General features: G+C 38.1%; 1 protein-coding gene, 1 long non-coding RNA gene and 1 pseudogene across 6 annotated transcripts in view; 1 reads left to right on the top strand and 2 right to left on the bottom strand.

Moving 5' to 3' along the window:
• The window catches only part of FMO2 (flavin containing dimethylaniline monoxygenase 2), a 30,750-nt gene extending 24,109 nt beyond the window's left edge, over positions 1 to 6,641 (bottom strand). The window contains exons 1-2 of one of the 5 annotated variants that reach the window (XM_025878128.2): positions 6,549 to 6,641; positions 6,046 to 6,216 (exon numbers count right to left, since the gene is read on the bottom strand). In XM_025878128.2, coding sequence (XP_025733913.1) covers positions 6,046 to 6,177 — 132 coding nt within the window. In that variant the 5' untranslated portion in view covers positions 6,178 to 6,216; positions 6,549 to 6,641. Of the gene's footprint in view, positions 1 to 6,045; positions 6,272 to 6,317 lie in introns of all 5 variants that reach the window. The other 4 variants (XM_073900006.1, XM_073900008.1, XM_073900007.1 and 1 more) reach the window with 4 other exon arrangements.
• LOC112828872 (casein kinase II subunit beta pseudogene) lies at positions 626 to 6,179 on the bottom strand (annotated as a pseudogene).
• The window catches only part of LOC141374006 (uncharacterized), an 86,813-nt gene continuing 76,996 nt past the window's right edge, over positions 6,105 to 15,921 (top strand). The window contains exon 1 of the long non-coding RNA XR_012380534.1: positions 6,105 to 6,228. This is a non-coding gene — a long non-coding RNA (uncharacterized lncRNA). The remainder of the gene's footprint in view (positions 6,229 to 15,921) is intronic.

Here is a 15,921-nt window from a genome sequence, read left to right as displayed (position 1 = left end):
ATGCTCTTAAAAAGAACAAGCTGTTTGCAAGTGTCCTCAGTTGGTTAAGCATCTGCCTTCAGTTCAGGTCATGATCCCAGCGTCCTGGGATCGAGCCCCACGTCAGGCTCCCTGCTCAGCAGAGAGCCTGCTTCTCTCTCTGCTTGCCGCTCCTTCTGCTTGTGCGCGTGCTCTCTCTCTCTATTGGACAAATAAATAAAATCTTAAAAAAAGAAAAAAGAACAAGTTGTTTGAAACAAAAGAGAGACTGTGAGCCACAGGAAAGATAAACAGGAGTGCATGTTCAGGTCAGTGCAGAGATGGTATCATGTGGGAAGTTCCATTTGGTGCTGCCCCAGGTGTCTGTTTCACATTTTTATCTTCCTATTTTCAATATTTAAGTCAATAGTTTTGATGGACACAAATACAGGTGATCAAATTGTGTGTGCCCAAAGCATAGAATTGAAAGAATTGAAATAGAATGGACAGAATTGAAATTTCAAATAAACATTTATTGACCAAGAATAAAACCAACAAAATACTGTTTAACATTCACAAATGTGATTTCCTATAAAATGGATTAAAAAATTCAGTTTCATAAGGACAGAATAATAGTGACCTGGGTCATCAATGGTTCAAATAAAAAAGATCCAGAACTTTTTTTTTTTGCCTTTTCTTCCACTTTATTTCATATTCCCACCACAATAATGACTCCTTTAATTTAAACTAAAAACTATAGAGGGTTCCTGAAAGGGTGGCAGCAGAGGATCGGAGGTGCCAAAGACTGAGGGACAAGTGGGATGGGGAATCAGCGAATCGTCTTGACTGGGCTCTTGAAGTTGCTGGTGGCTTGGAGCTGCAGCTGGTAGGCCATCGGATGGATCTTGAAACCCTAGAGCCTGGGCACAAACTGGTTGGCAGGCTGCTTGGGCCGGTACGCGGGGTGCACCATGAAGAGCATGTGAGGGAAACCGGTGCCAAAGTAGGCGCCGTCTGTGTGATGGTGCCTTGATGACTTGGGTGTGTACACGTCCATGCACTTGGGGCAGTAGAGCTTCACCAAGGCCTCACCTGGAATGTCCAAAAGGCCGACGGGAAGCATTGGCTGGTTCTCACAGTACACACGGGGACAGTAGCCTCCCTGCTGGTACTTTTCCAACATCTGGGCGATGCCATGGTTGGTGAGGATATAGCAGGCATGGATCAATCCATAAAGCATCTCGGCAGCCTGCTCAATCAGGTCGCTCTGGTTGGGGTTGTCTTCCAGCTCTTCATCAGGCTCCAGGTCCAAGATCATGTCTAGAGCTTGTCGATAGTGAGGAACCTGCTCATTGAGTCCAGTGAGATTGAATTTGTCCTGGATGTAGTCTTCATCCATTTCACAGAAGAATTCATTGCCACGGAGCCCACAGAACCAGGAAATCCAGGACACCTCCTCTGAGCTGCTCATCTTCACGTCAGCTGCTGGACGGGGACCGGGAACAGGGTCGGGGAGGGGAGTGGCTGCTTCCAAGGAACCGCGACCGCTACAGCGCAGGCCGCGGACCCGACCGCGGCAGCCAGAACTTTTTTTTTTTTTAAAGATTTTATTAATTTGTCAGAGAGAGAGAGAGAGAGAGAGGGAAAGCACAAGCAGGGGAAGCAGCAGGAGGCTTTTTGTTGAGCAAGGAGCCCGATGTGGGACGCGATCCTGGGACCATGGGATCATGACTCAAGCCGAAAGCAGATGCTTAACCAACTGAGCCATCCAGGCATCCCAAGATCTAGAACTTTTAATTGATCTCAAACTTAATATAAGTGATTGGAGTTATGTGAGACAAAGCATGATGGAGAACTTATGTATGTTTAATCTCACTATTGTGGCTACTTCTAAGACCTATCAACTACCATTTATTAGTCACTATGGGTAAGCCATTTACCCTTGGTTTTCTTATATTTAAGTTGAAATTAATAATAAATAATGTAAAAGAGTATTGTGAGTATAAAATGATATAATTCATGTGAAAATAATATGAATGATAGCTTTAATTTTGCAAATGCAGGAAAAGCTAATGCAACATTAAATTTGTTTTAGTAGAGGCAGACCATCCAGGCCAAGTGAAGCATAAGTCATAGAGGGCAATTGTTAGAGCAGTTGATTATAAATTCTTTGAGGGCAGTGATTGTGTCCAATTCATTCCCCATTGTCTAAAGCAATGCCAAGCACCTCTTTAGTTCTGAAAAATATATATGTTATAAAAATAAATTGGTTTGGAATATTGGATCTTGTGGGAGTCACATTTTAAGAGAGAAAGTAAAATTTCAGATTGAATCTAGAGGAAGGAAACCAAGATGGAGAGACTTATATGAAGATTAATTAAAATAATTGAGTATATGTAGCTAGGAAAAGATATATTTATATCCAAATGTAAAAAACAAACAAGCAAAAAACCAATGTATATTGGTAACTTTCCTGTGAACGCAGGTGTCAGGAACAATGAAAGAGGCAGAGAAGATTAGTGGCTAAAGGAAGATCATGCTTTCCTCTCTTAACACCTCAGTAAGATGATCAACTACGGGGGTTCAGGTATCTTACAGACCTTCATTTTTGTGCTTTTTCCACCATCTATGTTCCCCTGGACAAGTTGTTCATTCCAAATCTCAGCTTCCTCTTCACATGTCCTTGAGGATAATCATAATACCTACTGAAGGGGTTCAGGACAGCCCTCTGCCCCAAACATGCCACTTTGGCATGTGGATTATTTTGAGCTGGAAGCACTTGAGACCTGATGGGCTCAAGAGAACTTTTGTACCCCCTTAACCACACAGAAGAATCTAAATTGCGGGTATTTCCCAGAGTAAGGGTTATTAACAGAGATAAATTTTATCTGAGTGACCCATCTGAATGGTAGGGCAAGTATCTAATTACCAAGCATCTATTCTTCTTATGGCCCTGTGAAATGTATTCCTTTCCTCTGAAGTCCCAGAACCACACCCCCTTCTCCTTAGTTCAGAATGACATACATACCTCATTTTGCCTGTCTTTGGAATTCACGTCTATGTGGATTCCCTGTGCTACACCTATTAAATTTGATTTTCTCCTGTTAATCTCTCTTACGTCAATTTGACTCAGTCCAGCTGGAAGGACTTTTGAGGGGGCAGGAGTTCTTGCTCCCCAACACTACTTTTTAGGAGTATTGTGAAGAAAAAATAAGAGAATGCACAGCAAGTACTTTTCCATTGCTGGAAAAATGCTAAAAATATGTTAATTACCCACCCTGCCCATGTTCCAAAGCTACCACTAGGGGCTGCTGGAGAACCTTTTGGAAGACTTCAGCTCGCACTCTGAGCTGGGCATGGGGCAAGGATTCTTAAATTTTGTTTTAACTTGTCAGCACTAAATATATTAAGTGACCTTAGAAGGATTGTGTGTAAATATAGAAAATAAAGAATAACCCATTTTCAAAATTGATTCTGGATGGTAGAGTACCGAAGAGGCAAAGTTTCCCGGGGGAGTGGGCATGGTGGCTCCAGCATCCTTTTCAGTACCTCCTCCCTTGGGCAACCCAGTCTGTTGGTAATCAAGACCTTCACATGAGTCCACTGGCCACCTGTGAAATTTTGCATCCTGTATGTTTCACATTGCAGGGAGATTATTTGTCTTGTTTGAGTTGAGAAAATTGTTTATGTTTCTTTATTGGATATAGTTTTGAGAGGTTTGAAATGTGATATTGTTATAGGTTTCAGGAAATTATATACTTAAGCATTTTATATCTAATAAGATTTAATTAATTCAAATTGTAATCTAACTTTTCCAACCCATAGGGAGATATCTCTAATTCTGAAATATTAGACACTGGGAACTGTGTAGGAAAAATATTTTGGGGCAGAAAGAAATCCTCCTGGAATTCATCAAATCATATTTTTGCCAGATCATTCAAAATAACTCTCACCTCTTCTGTTGCCAAATGGATGATAATCAAGTAAGGGACATTAGGCTTTTTTGATATTAAGTCCCAAATCAGGTAATAAAAGACTGACAAATTTATTATTAAATATTAATTTGTTATAACTTCACATTTCTTCCTTAGGTTAAAAAATCTACCTGGGGGGTGGGGAACATCAGTGGAGTCTGTTTGTGAACCTAGAGTGAACAACAACAACAACAAAAAATCTTTGGTTAAGACAGAAATGACCACCTTATTATATCACCCTCTCAGGCAAAGCTATAATAATGTTTCTAATGACCAGCTGTTAGTAAGCAATGAATGTGATTCAAGCTGTTTTTCCAGTTTCCTCTCTGCAAGTTACCTGTCCTATATAAGTATCAACAACTCCATCATTAGCTCTGATTGTGTTTGTATAGTTGAATGAATAGATTTTTATTCAGTATTTGTGCAATTTGTTTGCCAAACTTGTCTCATCATACGATTCATTTGGGACTCATGTTAAAAACAGATTCCTCTCCTCAGAAGATTTTGATCTTACTGAAGATCACTTACTTACTTACTGAAGTCTGGTCTGGTGTTAAGTATCTTTATTTAATTAAATAATTTACTTGGTGTTAAGTATCTTTAAAAAACACTCTGGGTGTGTCTTATAGTCATATACATTTAAGAAACCTAAGGTTTCTCAAAAATCTTAAACCAAAAAAATCTGTTTTGGCATAAAATTCAGTTCAGACTTGCAAAGCACATGTGCTAGATGTCATGCCTTCCCCATAATTGGTCGGCTTATAGGCAGAGCCCTTTGGATGGTCTCTGCTGATGTCAGAATCTGCTTGTAGCATATTCAAACCTTTTGCTTTTGTCTAGAGTGTTCTCACCTGTTCTATCCCTCACTTAGATGTACCTGATACACAGTCCTAAAGTTATTGCTTTGGAGTTCTCAGCTGGAACTTCTGTTTAAACTTTTTGAGCAAAAATGCAAGTTGGGCATGGTTATAAGTAGGGGGTTAGCTGTTTAGAAGTCATAGAGACCTGGTTTTGAATGCCAATTCCTCTAGCTGTGTGACCATGATCAAGTTATTTAACTTCCCTCAGTTTCTGTTTGCTTATCTATAAAATATAAATATAATTATTGTAACTAACATTTATTGCACTCTAAGTTTTTTACATGAATTATCTCCCTTAATCTTCAAAACAGCACTGTGAAATAATTACACTATTCTATTATTATCCTGGTTACACTTAGAAAACTAAGACATAGGGATGTAAATAAGTTTGCCCAAGATCTTGCACTGAGGAGGTGGCAAGCTAGTACTTAAATTCAAAAGACTGTGGGAAAGAATAATTATGAATCTATACAGCTGTCTATCTAGATATCTTTCTAATTTTTATGTAAAAACTGTTGAATGGATAGCATTATCAATATTTAGGTTTGGCTAATAGAATGAACTGAATGAATATATTTAATAACATCTTTTTATTTTATTTTATTTTTCTTAATGATTTATTTATTTATCTGAGAGAAAGAGAGAGCACAAGCAGGAGGGGCAGAGGGAGAGAGAATCTCAAACAGACCCCACGCTGAGCATGGAGCCAGATATCGGGCTCGATCTTAGGACCCTGAGATCACAACCTGAGCGGAAACAGAGTTGGACGCTTAACCTACTGCACCACCCTGGCATCCCAATAATATCTTTAAAGAGTTTCCTAGCAGTTACCCTAGAGTGTCATCAATAAAGCTAAGCAAACAAATGTGGTTTATTTGTCAGAGAAAAATAGTCAGTAGTCGTAAGAGCACAGTCTCTGAAAAAGCAGCTGCTCAGTGATTGGAATGTAAGTGGCATCTTGAAAAGAATTCCTGTCACTTCTGTTTTGTAATATGCTCTCGAATATTAGTGTGTGGCTTTGAGAATCACAAGAATGTGGGCTGGAAATTGCATGATCCATAAGAAAAGGTCCTTTGCATGCCTGGGTTGGCCAGCTGGGGTAGGGTAGTAATGATCTGGGAGAGATGACAGCCTATTTCTTTAGTTCCTGTGTAGCTGCATGAAATAAGTCTGATCAAAGTTGCTTAGGAAATACCCCAATAAGGCCCATCTGTAGGCACAATCTGTTCAAGAAACATGGAGATCTTACTTACCTTGAACCTCCACAGCCCTCCAATATCTTCAGTTTGCTCAAAGCAAGTGGGCTCCAGTCCCTCATCCACACAGCACTTCAGAGAGACCAGGCCACTGACCCCAGCTCCAATCACTGCCACCTTCTTTGCCATGGTCTTCTGTCAAGGAGTTGATCAATCAATACTGCTTCACTGGGACAAGAGGTAAGAAAGCTCTCACAGTGCGGCCAGTAATCAGCTTGAAACACTGTAGCAGTGGCAATATAATAAGTAGCACTAACTTAATAAAATACCTCACTAGTCAAGTCACAGACTCCTCATCCCTTTCCGTGGAAGAGGCCAAGTTGTTTCACAGACTTGGCTGCAGACTTTGTTTATGATGTCTTGGTTTAGCATTTAAAACCAACTCATTTAACAAGGCCAAACCATTTAATAACCTAGTGCCATATGAGCCAAATCTCTTTACATTCTTTGGAGTGCTGAGCATTTCCTTTTTAGCTACTATCCCCAGCGATTATCCTCACCTTCCTTTTGCCTTTTGGTGCTGTCCCTTTGACACAATAGTTTTCTCTGTTGGGTGTGGGCTGGGAAGCAGTCAGAAGCGCTTTAAATGTTGGAGGAGGCTGTGAGAATAGGAGGAGCTTCTCACTCCTTCAGCATTTCACAAACTGAAACTCTGGGCCTTCCTTAGGAGTTCTGAAATTAAGCAAGAGGCTTATATTCTGAGGTCCAGGATAATGATCTTTACAGTAACACCATTATACACTTACACATATCATACACATAGTATATAAAAAAACTTTTTATAATGGATGTGACCAATGTTCATCAACAAAGCTGCAAATATGAATAAATAAATAAAGAAGTTAAAATTATCCCTAACCCCACTGTACAGAGATAATTATAACCAACATGGACATTTCGGTATATCTTTCCAGATATTTGTATATCTACACATATACACACCTGAACAAAAATGGAATGACACTCCAAGTGTCATTCCCAATTTGACCTTTCACTTTCTGGTATATCAATACCTTTATATCTACAGCAACACTTTAATGGCTGCATGAATTCTGTTTAGTTGATGGATTAGTTATCTATCTAACAAATCTTCATTTCTACGAGTTAGGCACAATTTCTGGCATATGACTGTATACAGATGAATGAAACAGATTATGTCCCTGGACTCCTGGAATTTACATTCCTGCTCTGGCCTGGCTTTCTTAGACTTGACAACATCTAGATCCTTGCATACTATGTTCACATGGTCCTAGATTGCTTACCCTGCCCAGACCTATGTCTGATCTTCTGCTTGTGTGTGTGCTGGTTTAGACAAACCTATTGAGACGGCCAAGATCTTCCTGTCCACTGACCTCTTTTTGGCTTGATAGAGAAATGACTAACTTATTTTTCATAAATAAAACTTCTTTTTATTTTGGATAACTTCCTTTTGTTTACAATCTCAGTTATTAGCACTAATAATTAAGAAGTCTAAATCAAGGACTTGGAAAATCTTTGTGTATCTTGGATATTGTCTAAATGATGAAGATGAAGGACTCTGTTCTTCAACAAGACCAGTGGATCTAAAGACCCTGAGATTTTTTTATTTTTATTTATTTTATTTTTATTTTTGTTTTATTATGTTATGTTAATCGCCATACATTACATCATTAGTTTTTTTTTTTTGGAGCCTGTTTTATTCATTTATTTTTTAATTTTTTTATTGTTATGTTAATCACCATATATTACATCATTAGTTTTTGATGTAGTGTTCCATGATTCATTGTTTGTGCATAACACCCAGTGCTCCGTGCAGAATGTGCCCTCTTTAATACCCATCACCAGGCTAACCCATCCCCCTACCCTCCTCCCCTCTAGAACCCTCAGTTTGTTTCTGAGTCCATAGTCTCTCATGGTTCATCTCCCCCTCCAGTTTCCCCTTCTTCATTTTTCCCTTCCTATAATCTCTTTTTTTTAACATATAATGTATTATTTGTTTCAGAGGTACAGGTCTGTGATTCAACAGTCTTACACAATTCACAGCACTCACCATAGCACATACCCTCCCCAACGTCTATCATCCAGCCACCCCATGCCTCCCACCCCCCACCACTCCAGCAACCCTCACTTTGTTTCCTATGATTAAGAATTCCTCATATCAGTGAGATCATATGATACCTGTCTTTCTCTGATTGACTTATTTCGCTCAGCATAATACCCTCCAGTTCCATCCACGTCATTGCAAATGGCAAGACTTTATCCTTTTGATGGTTGCATAATATTCCATTGTATATATATACCACTACTTCTTTATCCATTCATCTGTCAATGGATATCTTGGCTCTTTCCATAGTCTGGCTATTGTGGACACTGTTGCTATAAACATTGGGGTGCACATACCCCTTCAGATCCCTACATTTGTATCTTTGGAGTAAATACCCAGTAGTGCAATTGCTGGGTCGTAGGGTAGCTCTATTTTCAACTTCTTGAGGAAGCTCCATACTGTTTTCCAGAGTGGCTGCACCAGCTTGCATTCCCACCAACAGTGTAGGAGGGTTCCCCTTTCTCCACATCCCCGCCAACGTCTGTCCTTTCCTGACTTGTTAATTTTAGCCTTTCTGACGGGTGTGAGGTGGTATCTCACTGAGGTTTTGATTTGGATTTCCCTGATGGTGAGCGATGTTGAGCACTTTTTCATGTGTCTCTTGGCCATTTGGATGTCTTCTTTGGAAAAATGTCTGTTCATGTCTTCTGCCCATTTCTTGATCAGATTATTTGTTCTTTAGGTGTTGAGTTTGATAAGTTCTTTATAGATTTTGGATACTAGCCTTTTATCTGATATGTCATTTGCAAACATCTTCTCCCATTCTGTCGGTTGTCTTTTGGTTTTGTGGACTGTTTCTTTTGCTGTGCAAAAGCTTTTTATCTCGATGAAGTCCCAATAGTTCATTTTTGCCCTTGCTTCCCTTGTCTTTGGCGATGTTTCTAGGAAGAAGTTGCTGCGGCTGAGGTTGAAGAGGTTGCTGCCTGTGTTCTCCTTTAGGATTTTGATGGACTCCTGTCTCACATTTAGGTCTTTCAACCATTTGGAGTCTATTTTTGTGTGTGGTGTAAGGAAATGGTCCCGTTTCATTCTTCTGCATGTGGCTGTCCAATTTTCCCAACATCATTTGTTGAAGAGACTGTCTTTATTCCATTGGATATTCTTTCCTGCTTTGTCAAAGATGAGTTGACCATAGAGCTGAGGGTCCACTTCTGGGCTCTCTCTTCTTTCCATTGATCTATGTGTCTGTTTCTGGGCCAATCCCATACTGTCTTGATGATGACAGCTTTGTAATAGAGCCAGAAGTCTGGAATTGTGATGCCACCAGCTTTGCTCTTCTTTTTCAACACTCCTCTGGCTGTTTGGGGTCTTTTCTGGTTCCATACAAATTTTAGGATTATTTGTTCCATTTCTTTGAAAAAAGTGGGTGGTATTTTGATGGGGATTGCATTGAATGTGTAGATTGCTCTAGGTAGCATTGACATCTTCAAAATGTTGGTTCTCCCAATCCATGAGCATGGAACGTTTTTCCATTTCTTTGTGTCTTCCTCAATTTCTTTCATGAGTATTCTATAGTTTTCTGCATACAGATTCTTTACCTCTTTGGTTAGATTTATTCCTAGGTATCTTACGGTTTTGGGTGCAATTGTAAATGGGATTGACTCCTTAATTTCTCTTTCTTCTGTCTTGTTGTTGGTGTATAGGAATGCCACTGATTTCTGTGCACTGATTTTATATCCCTGCCACTTTACTGAATTCCTGTATGCCTTCTAGCAGTTTTGGGGTGGAGTCTTTTGGGCTTTTCACATAAAGTATCATATCATCTGCAAACAGTGAGAGTTTGACTTCTTCTTTGCCCATTTGGATGCCTTTTATTTCTTTCTGTTGTCTGATTGCTGAGGCTAGGATTTCTAGTACTATGTTGAGCAGCAGTGGTGACAATGGACATTCCTGCCGCGTTGCTGACCTTAGGGGAAAAGCTCTCAGTTTTTCCCCATTGAGAATGATATTCACTGTAGGTTTTTCATAGATGGCTTTTATGATATTGAGGTATGTACCCTCTATCCCTATACTCTGAAGAGTTTTGATCAAGAAAGGATGCTGGACTTTGTCAAATGCTTTTTCTGCATCTATTGAGAGGATCATATGGTTCTTGTTCTTTCTTTTATTAATGTATTGTATCACGTTGATTGATTTGCGGATGTTGAACCATCCTTGCAGCCCAGGAATAAATCCCACTTGGTCGTGGTGAATAATCCTTTTAATGTACTATTGGATCCTATTGGCTAGTATTTTGGTGAGAATTTTTGCATCCTTGTTCATCAGGGATATTGGTCTGTAATTCTCCTTTTTGATGGGGTCTTTTTCTGGTTTGGGGATCAAGGTAATGGTGCCCTCATAAAATGAGTTTAGAAGTTTTCCTTCCATTTCTATTTTTGGGAACAGTTTCAGAAGAATAGGTATTAATTATTCCTTAAATGTTTGGTAGAGTTCCTCTGGGAAGCCATCTGGCCCTGGGCTTTTGTTTGTTGGGAGATTTTTGATAACTGCTTCAATTTCCTTTGTGGTTTTAGGTCTGTTCAGGTTTTCTATTTCTTCCTGGTTCAGTTTTGGTAGTTGATACATCTCTAGGAATGCATCTGTTTCTTCCAGAGTATCTAAATTGTTGGCATAGAGTTGCTCATAATATGTTCTTATAATTGTTTGTGTTTCTTTGGTGTTGGTTGTGATCTCTCCTCTTTCATTCATGATTTTATTTATTTGGGTCCTTTCTCTTTTCTGGTCAGGGGTTTATCAAACTTATTAATTCTTTCAGAGTACCACCTCTTAATTTCATTGATCTGTTCTCTGTTCTTTTGGTTTTTTCTTTTGGAACTGGAGGTTATTATGCTGAGTGAAATAAGTCAATCAGCGAAAGGTATCATATGGCCTCACTGATATGAGGAATTCTTAATCTCAGGAAACAAACTGAGGGTTGCTGGAGTGGTGGGGGGTGGGAGGGATGGGGGTGGCTGGGTGACAGACATTGGGGAGGGTATGTGCTATGGTGAGCGCTGTGAAGTGTGCAAGACTGTTGAATCAGAGATCTGTACCTCTGGAGCAAATAATACATTATATGTTTAAAAAAAAGAAGAAGAAGATAGCAGAAGGGGAAGAATGAAGGGGGTGTAAATCAGAGGGGGAGACGAACCATGAGAAACTATGGACTCTGAAATACAAACAGAGTTCTAGAGGGGAGGGTGTTGGGAGGATGGGTTAGCCTGGTGATGGGTATTAAAGAGGGCACATTCTGCATGAAGCATGGGTGTTATATGCAAACAATGATCTTGGAACACTACACCAAAAACTAATGATGTAATGTATGGTGATTAACATAACATAATAAAAAAATAGAAAAAAAAGAATTATTGAAGAATAAAAAAATAAAAGATAGGAGTGAAAGTAAACTATCTCCACATGTCAAAAGCCATATATGAAAAAACTATAGCAAATGTAATACTCAACTGTGGAAGACAGAAAGTTTTTCCTCTAAGATCAGGAACAAGGTGAGGATGCCTGTTTTCACCACTTCTATTTCACATAGTACTGGAAGTTCTAACCAGGGCAATTAATCAAGAAAAGGAAATAAAAGGCATCAGAATAGGAAAGATGTAGAATTAATTCTATTTGTAAATGATATGATCTTACATATAAAAAACCTAAGGAGTCCACAAAGAAGCTGTTAGAATTGATAAATGAATTCAGCAAGTAGAAGGATACAAAGTCAACACACAAAAATCAGTTGCATTTCTATATACAAACGGTGAGCCAAGTAAATGACAAAAACAACTTCATTTATAATAGCATCAAAAAGAATAAAATACTTATGATTTAACTAAGGAAATGAAAAACTTGTACAATGAAAACTATAAAACATTGCTAAAAGAAATTAAAGAGGACAGAAAAAAATGGAAACACATCCAATGTTCATGGATTGGGAGGACTTATATTGTTAAATTCCAACATTACCAAAGCAATACGCAGATTCACTGCAATTCCTATCAAAATCCCAATAAATATTTTTTGGAGAAGTAGAAAAACTCATACTAAAATTCTTATGGAATCTTCAAGGGCCCCTGAATAGCCAAAACAATCTTGAAAAAGAATAAAACTGGAGGACTTATGTGTCCTGATTTAAAAACCTACTACAAAGCTACAGTAATCAAAACAGCATGGTATTGGAATAAAGGCAGACATATAGACCAGTGGAATAGAAGAGAGAGTCCAGAAATATACTATTGAATATATGATCAAATGAATTTTGACAAGGATGTGACGTCCATTCAGTGGGGAAAGGAGAGTCTTTTCAACAAATGGTGTTGGGAAAATTGGATATTCACATGCAAAAGAACAAAGGTAGATCTTTACCTAACACCATATACAAAAATTACCTCAAAATGGATCAAGGACTTATATGTAAGATCTAAAACAATGAAACTCTCAGATGAGAACATAGGACAAAACTTCATGACATTGGCTTTGGCAATGATTTCTTGGATATGACACCAAAGGCCCACAGGCAATGGAAGAAAAAATAAGAAAATTGGACTTCATAAAAATTAAAAAAAATTGCATATCAAGAAACACTGTCCACAGAGTAAAAAGGCAACCCACAGAGTGTGAGAAAATATTTGCAAATCCTGTATCTGATAAAAGATTAGTATCCAGAATATATAGAGAACTCCTAACACTCAACAACAAAAAACATGCAACCTAATTAAAAAATGGGAAGGATTTCAACAGACTTTCCTCCAAACAAAATACCTGGATGACCAATAAGCACATGCAAAAATGCCCATCATCACGAAGCATTAGGGAAATGCAAATCAAAACTATGATGAGATACCATCTCACAGCCAGTAGGATGGCTACTATCAAAAAGCCCAGAAAACAGCAAGTGTTGGTGAGGATGTGGAGAAATTGGAACTCTTGTGAACTGTTGGTGGAAAGGTAAAATGGTATAGTCACTGTGGAAAACAGTATGGAACCTCCTCAAAAAATTAAAAATAGAATTACCATATGACCCAGCAACTCTACTTCTAGGTATATAACCCAAAGAATTTAAAGCTGGGTCTCAAAGAGATGTTTGTATACCCATGTTCACAGTAGTATTATTTACGATAGTTAAAACATGGAAGCAACTCAAGTGTCCATCAACTGATGAATGGATAAACAAAATGTTTATATATTTTGTGTATACACACACACACACACACACAAACATATATATGGAATATCATTCAGGCTTAATAGGAACGAAGTTTTGCAGCATGCTACAATATGGATGAACCTTGAGGACGTTATACTAAGTACAATAGACATGTATTAAATGACTCCACTTACATGAGGTACTTAGAGTAGTCAAATCATAAAGACAGAAATTAAATGGTGGCTGCTAAGGGCTTGAAGGAGGGGAGAATGGAGAGTTATTGTCTAATAGAGAATTTCAGATTTACAAAGTGAAAAGTATTAATGGGGATGGATGGTAGTGATGGCTGCACAACAATGTGAATGTATTTAATACCACTGAACCCTACACTTAAAAATGGCTAAGATGGTAAGTTTTATGTTACATTTTATTTTAACTCATTAAGCAAAACAAAACAAAAACTAAAACTAAAACAAAAAAACTAAACCGTGTCTCACTCCCTGAGGACAGGAATTACTGAGCTGGGAGGACAAGTTCTCTCATTAAGTTGCTTTGGACCTTAGGCAGATGACAAACTGGACAAGTTTTATTGTCCCTTCACCATGACTCAGTTTTTTCTGTTTGAATGAATTCATCTGTATCTCCTGTGTGATGTATACAGTCCCATCACTTCTATATGCTCTATATTTCCTGGGGCAGCTCAGATAAGGAAATGTTCTTTGGACCAGATTTAAAAAAAATAGCTTTATTGAAATATAATTCATATACTATATAATTCACCCATTTAAAATATGCAATTTGGTCATTTTTAGTGTATTCACAGAGTTGTGTAACCATTACCACAACCAATTTTAGAACATTTTTATCACCCCCAAAAGAACTCTTGTACCCATTAGCAATTAACCAAATACCCTTGGTCATAGACAACCACCAATTTCTGTTTTCACTTTCTGTTGCTATAGATTTGCCAACTCTGAACATTCCATAAAAATGGAATCATATATGTTTTTTTGTGTGTGTGACTGGCTCTTCTTTTGCTTAGCATAACGTTTTTAAGGCTTATCCATTTATAGCATGTGTCAGTATTTCCTTTTATTGATGAACAATATTTCATTGTATAGATACTGCAGCTTATTTATCCATTCACCAGTTGATGGACATTCAGGTTGTTTTTACTTTTTGGCTATCATGAATAATGCTGCTATATGTATTCATGTGCAAGACTTTGCCTATCTCTGGACCAGAGTACTAGAATGAGAATATAATAGAATAATGGTATACCATTAGAATGACAGTAGGGTTATCCCAAAGTTGGAGTTATGGAGCTTCAACACCATGTGGGCAACCCCAACAGCTGGATATTTTTCTATTTTACTTTTTCCTCTCAGGGAAGGACTGTCTAAATGTTCCTTTTCGCTATATTCTCATTTCTACTTTTGTATGCTGGAAGCTAAATCATAAATAAAAAGAAGCTCACATATCACGCAACAACTGGTTTTAAGCTTAAGTTGGTCTAGCTCCAGATTTATGAAAAATCAAAACAAAGCAAAAAAACCAATGCCAAACATTTCACTAGTTCTGAAGGATCATAGCTTTGCTAAAACACCCAATTTATATTTCTAAACAAAACATTTAATCCTACAAATAGAGTTGAATAGTATGAGAAATGATCTGTGTACAAGATTATTCATTGAAGAAAAGTGTCAGAACATTGGAAACAAACAAAATGTCCATTAGGAGACTACTTCAATAAATTACAGTGCCTGCATGCAGCTGGATAATATGCATCTTTTAAAAGAATGAGAACGTTCTCTGTACACTTATTGCCAAGGTTTATTATTAAATAAAAAAGCAAGATATAGAACAGTGTATATATTTTGCTGTACTTTGTGTAAGACAAGGGGAAATAAGAAATTGCATTTTAATTTTTTCATATTTGCATAAATAAACTCTGAAAAATTATTCAGGCCATTAATAAAAGAGACTACCTGAGGGACCAGAGAAAAGGTGGGGACTAAAAAGAAGGAGATCAGGACATGGGCAGATAGAGGTCAGGAGTGAAAGCAGGATTTTTCACCTTTATTTTAAAGTTTTTGAATCATGAAAATATATAATTATTATAACAAAACAAACACACACATAAGCTCAATGCTTATTGTTAGTCCATGATCAAAACAACATCTTCATTTAGGTTACTTCCTCCAGGCTTGCCTAAGCAAGGTGTGAACACTTGTCCTGCATTATCATTGCTGAAACATGGGACAATAGGTGTGCCTTGTTGGCTCAGCTGGTTTAGCAGGCAACTCTTGATTTCGCTTAGGTCATGATCTCAGGGTTCTGAGATAGAGCCGGTGTGGGGCTCTGTGCTGAGCATGGAGCCTGCTTAAGATTCTCTCTCTCCCTCTGCCCCTCTCCCCACTTGTGTGCTCCCCCACGTGTTCTCTCTCTCTCTCAAGAAATAAATAAATGAAAGGATAGTGCAATGAACTAAAGGACAAAGGGAACAGTGGGAAGGTCTGCTTTAAGAGGCAAATGATATAGTCCCAGTTCAGCAAGATAGAAAATGATTGTATCTGTCAAAATAGCAGTTTTCTCAGTTTCAAAATATTTTAAGGTCTAGTCTTTGCAGAACACTTGTTAAAAGTAAATGGTAATGATTAAT

Source organism: Callorhinus ursinus, unplaced genomic scaffold, assembly GCF_003265705.2.
Source record: "Callorhinus ursinus isolate GAN/ISIS: 27379988/994484 unplaced genomic scaffold, GSC_fseal_2.0 scaffold13, whole genome shotgun sequence".
Lineage (NCBI taxonomy): Eukaryota > Metazoa > Chordata > Mammalia > Carnivora > Otariidae > Callorhinus > Callorhinus ursinus.
This window is presented reverse-complemented; position numbering and strand designations above follow the sequence as displayed.